Source organism: Leishmania panamensis (genome assembly GCF_000755165.1).
Source record: "Leishmania panamensis strain MHOM/PA/94/PSC-1 chromosome 25 sequence".
Classification (NCBI taxonomy): domain Eukaryota; phylum Euglenozoa; class Kinetoplastea; order Trypanosomatida; family Trypanosomatidae; genus Leishmania; species Leishmania panamensis.
The window spans coordinates 796,450-808,075 of NC_025871.1; the positions used below are offsets into that span (position 1 = coordinate 796,450).

At 56.7% G+C, this 11,626-nt stretch overlaps 4 protein-coding genes across 4 annotated transcripts; all 4 read right to left on the bottom strand.

Moving 5' to 3' along the window:
* Positions 1–281: 281 nt before the first annotated feature.
* Positions 282–1,286, bottom strand: LPMP_252190 (hypothetical protein; the record flags this gene model as incomplete). The annotated part of the gene is made up of 1 exon (XM_010701487.1): positions 282–1,286. One exon carries the CDS (start codon positions 1,284–1,286, stop codon positions 282–284), a length of 1,005 nt encoding a protein of 334 aa, XP_010699789.1.
* Positions 1,287–2,379: 1,093 nt separating this feature from the next.
* LPMP_252200 (hypothetical protein) lies at positions 2,380–4,185 on the bottom strand (the record flags this gene model as incomplete). The annotated part of the gene is made up of 1 exon (XM_010701488.1): positions 2,380–4,185. The coding sequence occupies one exon, from the start codon at positions 4,183–4,185 to the stop codon at positions 2,380–2,382; it is 1,806 nt and encodes a 601-aa protein (XP_010699790.1).
* Positions 4,186–5,401: 1,216 nt separating this feature from the next.
* LPMP_252210 (hypothetical protein) lies at positions 5,402–6,037 on the bottom strand (the record flags this gene model as incomplete). Its single annotated transcript, XM_010701489.1, has 1 exon — positions 5,402–6,037. The coding sequence occupies one exon, from the start codon at positions 6,035–6,037 to the stop codon at positions 5,402–5,404; it is 636 nt and encodes a 211-aa protein (XP_010699791.1).
* A 1,310-nt stretch (positions 6,038–7,347) lies between these two features.
* On the bottom strand, positions 7,348–8,250 carry LPMP_252220 (succinyl-CoA synthetase alpha subunit, putative; the record flags this gene model as incomplete). The annotated part of the gene is made up of 1 exon (XM_010701490.1): positions 7,348–8,250. The coding sequence occupies one exon, from the start codon at positions 8,248–8,250 to the stop codon at positions 7,348–7,350; it is 903 nt and encodes a 300-aa protein (XP_010699792.1).
* Between the last annotated feature and the right edge of the window lie 3,376 nt (positions 8,251–11,626).

Here is an 11,626-nt window from a genome sequence, read left to right on the forward strand (position 1 = left end):
GCTCAGAACCCTGTGCCGCTAGGCGTGCCGAGTGCGCACGCGGACACACACACACGCACACGCACACATTCACACCCCCGCAAAAGAGAAAACGCGCTTCGAACCGCCAATGGGAGGAGGCGCCTTCGCTTCGTCGATCGCTTTTTCTTCCCTCTCCGCTCCGCAAACACAAAGAGGTTGGCGGCGGACCACATAATGCAGTGAGGTGCACATCTGCAGCAGCACATCGTCCACCACTACACAAAGAGGGAGATGTGTACGCGCAGACGCATAGGTGTTCATTAGAGCGGACGGCTGCGCTTGCGCCGCAGGAGAGAGCACTCTGACCGTGAGTGTCCAGTCTCGTTGCAAAAGTTACAGTAGGAATAAGCTGATCCGTGTGCCGTCGCCTGCGGGGCCGTGTTTGCCGAGGCGGTTGCCTGCATCGCGTTCAGCTGCTCTGCTATGTGTGTCACCTGACGCGTATGGTCGCGGGCCCGCTCTTCGGCAGTTTTGCGTGACTCCAACGCCGCTGGCAGGACTTCGGCGAGGAGCTTTCCTGCGTCCGCATTATTGGGATCGAGCTTAAGACACGTAGTCAGTGCATCGTACGCGTCGCCGACCTTCTTGAGTTTCGTCTTTGCCGCACCTAAGCGGTAAAAACCGCGGGCGTACTTGTCGTCTGCTTTGATAGCCTCCAGCGCATCATCAGCGCTCTCCTCAATGCGCTCAGCACGGAAGTACGCGGCGCTGCGATTGCACAGCAGCGCTGCTTTTTCTCTCGAGGCCCCGGTAGTGGGGAACAAATCGAGTGCTTTTCCGAAGTGTCGAATGGCCTCAAGGTAGTTCGCCTCCTGCATCGCCTTCATCGCGCGCTCAAGGCTCTTCTTGTAGTAGTAGGCATCCTTCGCCTCCGCACTGGCCACTCCGCGGCTGGCCTGCACGAGTGCGTGGCAGCGTTGTGCCCCTGCCACGTACACAGGGTTGTTTGCCTCCAGCCTGCTAGCCGCAGAGTAGTAAAAGGCGGCCTCGTCGTACCGTTTTAGGCCCTCTTCGGCGGCTGCGATGCGGCCGTGCGCCTTGGCATTGTTAGGCTGCAGGACAATGACCTCCCGCGCCACCTTGCTCGACATCTCGTAGTTCTTGAGTGCTGCGTAGCACGCACTGATATTGTTGAGCGCGCGCGCTCGCACCTCTACTGTTGCCTCATTCACCGTTTCTATTGCGGTGTACGCGCTGATCGCCTCGGGGTACTTACCCGCGATGAAGAGCGCACCGGCTCTCTTGAACGCAACTTCTTCGGACATGCACGCGTACTTCAGAAGAAACAAAAAAATGACGCGCGTGCGATGGGCGGACGGCGCACACGCCCGCACGCACACACACGCACACGCATGTGTGCAAGTGAGCGCACATGTACGGAGAGGGGTGAGAACAAAGATGACGAAATATGTGAAGGGAAGAGAGTCGGCACTGGGTGATGCAGTGGGATAGGAGGGGGAGCACGGGGCAATTGGGAGTCATCGTGCTTTCAGTGCCGCCCGCATCCTCCACTACACAGGTAATGGAACGCTTTGATGGCTGCTCGTACGCGTGGGTGATGATACATTCACACAGTTGTGACTCGCGGCCCTGTACCCTTGGCGAGGAGTGAGAGAGAAGGGCAAAACAGAGATAAGCAGAGTCGACCACGTTGCATCTTCGCGACCTTGTCCTTTGACACCTACGCACAACTTGACGCACAGGTGATGCTTCACTCGTTATCGGCGCCCAGCCACCAGTCTTAGAGAGAGAGAGACTCGTTTGCACTTTGCTCGTTTTCCCTTGTGTGTGTGTGTGTGGGGGGGGGTGTAGAGTTTCACATGGTGTCTGTGCTGCTGCTCGTATTGCACTCTCTTTTTGTGAGGATGGGGTGCCACGACAGTGTGTGGGTCTTCCACACGCGGCCCCACCACACACACACACACACACACAGGGGAGAGGAGGACTGAAAGAGGGGAGGGGATGCGGGGCGTACGACACTCTGCGCGTGGGTTGCAGTGAAAACGGCAGCAAAAGGGAAGGCAGGGCGGCAGCGGGTGCTGAGGAAGGTGACCCGCAACGACACGAGAGGGTGTTGGGCAGGGGATTGAGGGGGGGGGGGCGGAAGGTAACAGAGGCGCGCTGGCGGCTGCGGTGCCACAGCTACAGCACACATGCACAGACACACTTCCACAGATATGGCAGGTCTATCGTTATTGAAGGGAGGTAATGAACGAGTAAGAAAGGAGAAGTTGTGAAGTGTGTAAGGGCAAAATTGAACAGAGGAGAAGGGAGGTAGGGGGTCAATGACAGACACTCGCTCAGCCTTTCCACAAAATCACTTTTCACTCCGCGCCCCCTGGTCAATGCAAAACGCCTCTATGCGGAGTTGCGCTGAAAGGCAATCCACAGGTTATGCTGCTTCGCAGGCAGCAGTTTCAGCATCTCGCGGGCCAGCTCCACCTCCTTCGACACCTCTGCATCCAGCTCTTTTGATAGCGGGTTCTTGTCATAGAATTCAATGGCGCGGTTATAAGCCTTGCACGACACGCCGATGCTATCATACTCCTCCTTGGGGGTGCGGTGTATGTAGCTGAGCTGCACCTGGGCACGACGCATTAAAGCCCTGAAGAAGGGCAGGCGTGACTCCTCTTCCAACACATCCGGCAGGACGTGCGTTGTGGGGTGGCGCCATGTTTCGCAGAAGCGCTCGTAGTACCCCAGTGTCTTGCGCACCACCGCGTTGAACGCCTTGTCCTTAAGCGGCTTCTCATCGGGCTCTGGCTGTTTGCGCTGCTGCACCCTCATCCGCATTTGGTCCTCGTAGAGGGAGCCAAGATCGTAAAGTAGCTGGCGCACCACCACCGGATAGGCGTTGAAGCTGAGCTGATCTGGGAACTCCTCGAGTAGATGCACCTGGTGCTGCGTCATGGCGATGCGGCGTGCGCGGTTGGGCTCGAACAACTGCAGCGCGGCGTACAGCTGCACCATATCGCGCGCAATGTCGATGTGCTCGGTGCAGAACGACTCGAAGGGGCGACACGCCTGCGCCTCCTGCAGCCGCTTGATTCCCTCCTTAAAGCACGTGCGCGCCTCATCGAAGGTGATAATAGGCGGCTGAGTCTGCAGCGGCGGCATCCCAGGGAAGTCTCGCCAAGATTTCTCCAGCTGCGCTACCACGTCATTGTTCTCGTTGCCTGGTTCGCGGCCTGTAAGAAGTCCGCCATAGTGGTGCAGGCGGTGAAGGTAGAAGCGACCAAAGGCCCATGCGACCAGTCCCTTGGCGTCTTCTGGGTCCTCGCTGACCGGCATCAATGTCTCCCCGGCGACAAGGCAGTGAAAAGCTTTGTCATAGGCAAAGTGGCTGCTGTAGAACCCGCTGAGCTGAAGAGCGTTGGTGGCCCACGACTTCCTGTTGAACTCCTGTTTGTTCAGCAGCTGATAGTACATAGTACGGTGGCAGTACTGGGAGGCGGTGGTGGTGTTCTGCTGAGTGGTATGCAGTTGTGCCATGAAGAAAAGCGTAGCGGTGTAGCTGCTGTCCATGTAGAAGCGCAAGAGCGTCGGCGCTACACGGTCGGCCGCGATCTCGCCAGTGCGGAGGGTACCGTCTTCGCTGAGGGGCACCTCTGTAATGCTACAGTGGACTGGCTGGCCTTCCCACCAAGCGGCCCACTCGTCGTACAGGGCTTCTGATCGGTCTAGCACCGTCTTGGCTTTGCTCAGGTCCACTTTGGAAAGGTAAAGACCGAGAGCGTTGTGCACGGCCATGTACTCCACGCACCCTGCGTACCCAGAGGACGCCGTCATTGAGCACGTGACTGAAGTGCTGTTGAGAATGGCGTCCTGCTCTACCGCCTGCACCTTACAAACCTCATCGGAAGATGGAAGCACCGCTGCTGCGCGCCACTGCATCACTTGATAAGCACGGCGAACCTCCTCGTAGCCTTCTTTTTCCTCCTCCACCTCCATCATTGCAATGCCAATGAACACGAGACATTGGCAAAGTTGCTCGAGCGCGCGAGGGGAGGCCTCAGCACGGTAGACATTCACAATCGTCTCACGTAACTGCACTGCCTGGCGACGTGCCTCAAACTTTGGTTCAAAGATGTTAGAGGCGGGCCCCTCGCTGGCGTTGAGGATTTTGATTGCCTCGAGGGTAGTGTGGAAGTTAAGTGGGTCCATCCACTGACGGAGAGGGAAGAGGGGGTAATTGGCGCGTCTGAAGGATGTGTGGTGTAGTAGGGATGGTGAGAAGAGGGAAGAGGGTGAGGAGGGGGAAGTAGTGTCACGGGCGACTACTCTACTCCGGCTGTGATCACTTTTGCGTGCGTGTGCTGATGAGCGCAAATGGGGAAGAGGGGGGGGGGCCGCGGTGTGTGAGTGTTTTGGGGGGAGGAGTAGGTGCGCAGTCAGACAGGACCTACGCCGCATGTCACTCGGTCACCCAGACATCTTGTTTAGGGGGAGGGGGAGGGGGTGGGGGTATTGCCACTGCCTCTGTCTCAACTCTCTGCTCCCGTGCCACAGCGTTACAGGGAGAGATGAAGTGAATGCGGTATAAGTGACTGTTGGATGTGTCTCCTACACGTGTGTGCGTGTGCGTGCGTGTGAGCTTTCGCACACTCCGATGAGAGAATACAGATACCACCCCTTTTAGGCCACACTCAGCTTAGCATCGTTAATAACAACACGCACACACACATGGATATGGCTCGGATTGCACCATCACACCACTCTCATTTGTTATTGTTGTCATCAGTGTGCCGTTGTTGCACATACGTAGTCACTTGATGACAACTTAACATCAGCAATTCGTGAATCTGCTTAGGTGTACCTCCGTTGCTTCGTCCCCAACATGGTGCTGTCGTCGTTCATTGAGGCTGAAAAAAACTTCAACGAGGACGCGAGCCAGGAAGAGAGAAGAGTACAGAGAGGAAACAGCGCAGCCCACATGCGTGGGTGAGTGCGAGCGGGGCGTGGCAGAGAGCAGGCAAGAGGGGTGGGGACAGAGAGAGGCGTCAGGAAGGGTGAACGAGTGTAGTGTGCGCACCTCGAAGAGGGTCAGTAAAGAGAGTGACCGCCGGCTAGAGCGTTGCAGAGTCTGTAAGGTAATTTATTAGCAGTCACAGATGCTAGCGGCGCCGTTCAGTTTGTACTGAGGGGGTGCTCGTGCTAGTGCGTCTCCACGTGCCCAATGCCACCGGTCCTAAAAAATTGTGCATCCTTCTCCTCTCCCGCTGCCCAGCTGGTTGCACTCGCCGCCTCCCTATACGACACGCCTTCTTCCTCATCCATCGACACAGACACGCATCTTCACCAAATTTGTCCAGTCCGTTTGCTCATTTCTGAACATCAAGGGGTGAAAGGGAAGAGACACACATCAAATGTGGCACACCGTCTACCAGCCTGTCTCATCCTCATTCTCTTCCGTGACGGCGGCGCCACCTTTGTCCTCAAAGTTAGACAGATCGAGGCTGCTCTGTGTAACCGGCGCCTTCTCCACCGGCTTCGTCTTTGTCTTCGCCGCACGCTTGAGCTCCTCACGCAGACGGTGTACCCTATCCGCCTCCTCGTTCAGCAGCTGCGTGTTCGTCAGGTGGCTGGTCAAGCGCTCAAAGACTTCCAGGATCAGCTTGTCGTAGTGGGAGGATTCGGAGAAGGACGTGAGACGATCGGCAATCATGGCGCCTACCCGGTCCACGTCCACATCTGCAACCAGCTTATGGTTCCCAATGAGCTCCTCCGAGCTTCCTCCGCGGAGAAGGGTGCTACCGGAGGCGATGTCGTTGGCCACCTGTCGCATGTCTGCAATCGCACGCTCCACATCCTCTGGCACCGCCTCTTCCTCTTCTTCCTTCTTCACTGGGGCACGAGTGACCAACTTCTTCTCTAAGCGAGCTTTGCGAGCGGCCTCCTCGGCGATAGCCTTCTGCTCCTCTTCTGCGGCCTCGATCTCCCAGTCATCCGCAGCGTCGTCGTACTCGTCATCCTCATATCCGAAGTTGTCGTGCTCGGCATTGTCGTAGTTGTCCATGATCCTCTGTGAAAGGACGGGAGTAGGAAGGGCTTGTGTTGGAGGTGGAAAGTGATGTCGCCACTGCTGCGCTTTTTTTTCTAGACGGGGTGGAGAGGCTGTTGCGAGCAGATTCCGTGTGCTTGTGGGGGGTGGTGGTGGTGGTGGTGGTGGTCAGGGAGGGGGCAGGAGGAAGGGACGAGAGAAAGAGGATAAGGGGACGGGAAAAGAAAGCAGAATTAAGGTAATAAAGGATGCAGTGAATCGCTCCATTTAATACGGCCTCAGTCTCCTGTGCGTGGTGGGGTCCCCAACGATAGCCCACACACGACGACGCCAGGGAGGGGAGGGGCGGACGGTGAAGAAGGCAGTGGTGGTACTTCAGCATGAGTGAAGGCCGCAACGGTGATGTACGATGGTCAGTGCCCACCGTATAATCTCTGTCATCTACCTGTGCACTCTCTTTCGTTGTTGCTATCAGTCTTCACAAGGCGACAATGCTGCCCATCAAGTCGCTCTGTACTTGTTAAACACTCTCCAACGCACAAACATCCGAATACGCACACACCGATAGAGGGCTGCACACACACACACATATGGAGTCTCAGTCGCTACAGATGTGTTCTGCACGCGCTTCTGCCTTCCCTCTCCGCCCCCCCCCCTCCCCCTCCCTTTATCTCTGTCGCTTCGCTTTGCTTGACAGGCGTCTAGGCAAACTTGCCAGTTATTCGAAACAGAGACGCGCACAAAAGGGGTGGGAGAGGGGTGTGAGACGGGCATCCCAACACGAGGTGACATTGCTTAGCACAAAACACAACTAAAAACCAGGAAAGAATAGAGAAGCAAACGAAAACACTTGACGCCAGAAAAGAGGCCAAAGCGAAAGGCTCCCATGTAGATGCACACCCACGGCCACACCCACCAAGCCGATGGTGAGATGCGCTGTGCGTGTGTGTGTGTGTGTGTGTGTTTGTGGGTGAATACAGAGACGAGAACTTTAGCTGGGTTATCCCTCCCACCTCTCTGTCCCGTCCCACAGATAAGCAACCACGATGATGAGTCCACGAGCACGATACAGAAGAAAAACTCAAGAGATGTGAAAAATTCTCGTCTTGCCCGCCCACGCGCATATCCACACAGCCACACGCCTAAAAAGCAAATTCAAAGGCTCTTCCAGCGTGGGCGAATGAGCCTGCAGCATCGCTGGGAAGATGCAGTCGCTGAACGCGCCTCGAGGGTACGGCCGACAGAATTCTCTTTGCGTCTCCACGCCTCCCTGCGTATTGATAACCGCACCGAAGCACGTGAGAGTGCGCCACCAGCGACACCGTTTATGCCTTTGTGGCGAAGAGCTCAGCCATGTGCTTGCCGAGGTGCGCCGGCGAGTCGGAGACGGTCACGCCGGCGGCGCGCAGCGCCTCCTTCTTGCCCTTCGCGGTGCCCATCCCGCCAGACACGATGGCGCCGGCGTGGCCCATGCGGCGGCCCGGCGGCGCCGTCGCCCCACCGATGAAGGACACGGTCGGCTTCTTGATCGGACTGTTCTTGATGAAGTCCGCCGCTTCCTCCTCTGCCGTGCCGCCGATCTCGCCAATCAGGATGATGCCCTCCGTCTCGGGGTCATTCAGGAACAGCCTCAGGCAGTCCACCATGTTCGTGCCATTGAACGGGTCGCCGCCAATGCCGACGCACAGCGACTGGCCGAGGCCCACCGCCGTCGTCTGCGCAACCGCCTCGTACGTCAACGTGCCGCTGCGTGACACAATGCCGATCTTGCCCTTCTGGTGGATGTGGCCGGGCATGATGCCGATCTTGCATTCCCCAGGCTTGATGATGCCTGGGCAGTTGGGGCCGATCAGGCGCGTCTTGTTCTGTGACAGCAGCATCGACTTCACGCGCAGCATGTCCCACTGCGGGATGCCCTCCGTGATCACTACAACCAGCGGCACCTCCGCCTCCAGAGCCTCCTCGATCGACGCCGCGCACAAAGGTGCAGGCACGTATAGCACAGACGCAGTCGCGCCCGTCGCCTTCACCGCCTCCGCGGTCGTCGCGAACACCGGCACCCCCAGCGCAGTCGTGCCCGCCTTCTTCGGGCTCACGCCGCCCACGACCTTGGTGCCGTACGCCATCGCCGCCTTCGTGTGGAAAGAGCCGGCCTTGCCGGTCATGCCCTGGACAATCAGCTTCGTGTCCTTGTTGATCCAGCGGCGGATGGCGGAGCGGGCGAACATCTTGAGAAAAGGAGCGGAGAGGATGATGCGATGGCGAAACAGGGCAATCAGTGGAGGAGTCAGCAAGAGAGAGGGCTAAGAGAGGTAAGAAGATCGTGTCTCCAGACGAAACGTAGGAAGTAAGAGGCTAAAGAAAACGATGCGACAGTATCACAGAGGTGAGGGACGGATACAGCACTGTACGCTGGGAAACAGGTTCAGCATGAGGGGTGGGGGGATGTCAACTGATGGGGAGAGAGGGGAAGGGCGTAAAAAAAGGGAGTGGAATTGGATGTAGTTACTTGGCTGTTGTGTGGGCGCGTAGCTTCTCTGGTGTGTACATGAGCGGGGGGCCTCGTACGGTGTTCAGCGAGGGTTGGTGGCAAGGCGAGCGGAAATGAGAACGATGGTGGTCTGTTTGTGATAGTGATTTGAGTGGCGTGCTGTTAATACGGTGCTTTTGAAGCTGTGAGTAAAGTGAGGAGATACGAAGCAGGAGAAGCGCGGAGGGTTGAGGGAGTGAAGGGGAACAGTTTAGCCCACCCATCCAATCTGAGAATGCGAGCGAGAGGTTATGTGGCAAAGGACAGGTGGAAAAACAACAACAACGGAGGGTGGTGGTGTGCTTGACTGCATCAGAGGGCAATTCACTCAATGACTTCCTCCCTTTCCCCCGCCCTTGTTTCTCATAATAACAAACAAGAGGGGTTATGGTGCCCCGACATCTTCATTGAGGCCGCCGCCGATGGGGCCGTTGGCGATATCGCTATGGAACCGTGGGGCAGGCAGCAGCTTATTCGCCTCCCACTCCTCTTCCTGCGCATGTGCCTCTGTGTACTGCTACAGCCGTCGCCGCCGCTGCTACCACGGCGCTCGCGGGGTGCGAGGGAGTAAGGGTGACTTCATTTTGCGGTTGTTTGTGTTACGACGAAAGAAAAACGTCATTCCTTCGCCTCATTTGGATTCAGCAACACTCCTTCTCTCTCCCGCTGCTTTCCGCTTCTGCAATACACCCGGGCCCACACACAGACCCACATACACTGGCACATGGAACATGGGGCGAGAAGAATGGAGCCACAAGCTCGGCGCTTCCTCTACCTGTCACCTGGCTTAAGGAGAGGGTGCAAGATGAAGGGAGCGGGGGTGTGGGGATGCGACTGTGTGGAGAAGACACATGCACACACACGTACGAAAACAACAACAACAGAGAAAAGGTGGCAAAGAGGAAGCCGGAGGGACTTCGGTACCGCAGAGGACAAAACGGCGCCAGAGAAAAAGACAACAGGGTTTTGTGAGCCTTGATGAGGTAGCCCGCAATGCGCCGTCGCCGACACACACGCGCACGCGCCTGCACGCCCCGCATCACAAGACCAAATGTAGAATAAAGCAAAACGAAGACCTCCGCGAAGGGGAAAAGGTGTGGGTGTGCATCCCCCCAAAAGGAAAATGTTATCCAAAGACTGGCACGCGCACACGGACCTCACGCAGACACACAGGGAGAGCCATAAAGCGAGTCTTTTGATGCGGGGAAAGAAAGTACAAAGAGGAGACGAAGCACAAAAGAGAGTCACTCACACAGACAGACAGACAGAGATAAACCGCCCCCACGAGACCACGGCAGTAGTGCTACTTGCGCGAAGCTGTGATTTGGTGCATCGTTATAGACGCGCACACAGCATGCACGTGAGCAGGCTCAACCACACAGAGAGGTATGCGTGCATGTGGAGAGTGCCTCCTTGGGTACGTACGCCCGTGCTGTGCGTGCCTTACCGACATACCCTACCGGATGTGAATGAAGGTGCGAAAAAAAGCGGAGGCAGGGCGAGAACAGCAGTGATGGGTACGGCGCATGGCACGGCGTGGACGTTACACACCTCCTTCCACCCACTCCCTTCTTTTGGTGGACCTCCACTTGATGTGGAGAATGACCGGAGAGCGGTGGGCAGAAGAGAACGAGCGAGTTGGTGATCGGCATTCACGCACATCCACTCCGAGAAAGACGATACAGACACTCAAGAGGCGCTGGCAAACAAAGAAGAAAAAAAAGTGCTCTGCATGTCACGGCCCGCCTCGCCTACGCACGAACATCATTTTCACCCTTGTCGATCAAAAAATATCGCCGCGCCATATGACTGTCTCTGTGCATGTTTAGGTGTGCATATGAGCGCTTATGACGTTGAGGATGCTCCGGTACGTACCGTCCCTCCTTCCAGAGAGTAATAAGAGAAAAATCAGCACAAAAACGCTGAGCGAATTTGCTTCCCCCCCCCACCTTCACCTGCGTTGGCCTTCCATGCGCTGTTGTTGTCCGCACGCTTCTCACCCACTTCCGCGTGTGTGTGTGTGTGTGTGCGCATGACTTGCGAGAGCATCATTTGCACTTGGAGGAAGTAGGCGTAGACAGTGAGTGAGCAGCAGACGGTTAGAGACGCAGGCTGTCGCACACAAATCGTTCATTGGTGCAGACATGTTGACATGCACTTCTAGACACACAGCCACAGACGCGGAGGGAAGGAGACACAGACACACACAGGGTACGGAAGCCCTGGAGAGGATGCGCATAAAAAGAACGGTGTGAAGCGCACGAAGACTCTTAGAACCAGATGACCGCTCTGCCATGTCGCCCACAAGGTGGAGGAGGGAGAGATCGATTCGATGCATCCCAAACTTCTGTGTTGTTGACTGGACCTCCGGAGAGCGGCGTAAGGGGGGCAGCAGTAGGGCCGAGAGAGGAAAGCAAGTTCGCCTCAGAAATAAGCCAAAACGACCGAAAAAACAAGACAGCGGCCCATGAGAAGTCCCTCTCGCGCATTTCCTCTATTTCCTTTGCGGCATCGCCTTCTAGCATGCACTTCCCTTCGGCACCGAGGCCCACCTAAATTCTCCCTATCCTGACCTACACTCGAGATCAACCACCGTGAGCCTCTCTCCCTGGATTACGCCGGCAGACAAAAGCGCGCGTGTCCTCACCGACCTGCTCAACCATCCGGCGCTGCTAACCCACTCGCATTCCCTCACCTCCTCTCTCCTGCGATGCACACCCGCGTTTCGTGCTTTTACACTTCTTCTCTGCGTTTTTTATTGTTGGAAACGTACAGCCCAACCTACACACACACAAGGCGACAATACACACTGAGACGAAACCTCCCCCTGGAGCATCAGTCACTTGCTTCGATTTTAATGTGCATCCTACACAGTGAAGACATCCAGAAGCAGAGAGATCAAAAGACAGCGGATCGTGTGAGAGCCGGAAGCCCAACGCTACGCAAAACAAGAGCGAGACACAGCGAGAGAGAGAGAGAGAAAAAGCGCCAAAGGTGTGAAGAGCCAAGAATCCCCCTACACACCTATAGCCATGCCGTCGGCGGTACAGCACACGCTAAGCGGCCAGGAGGGA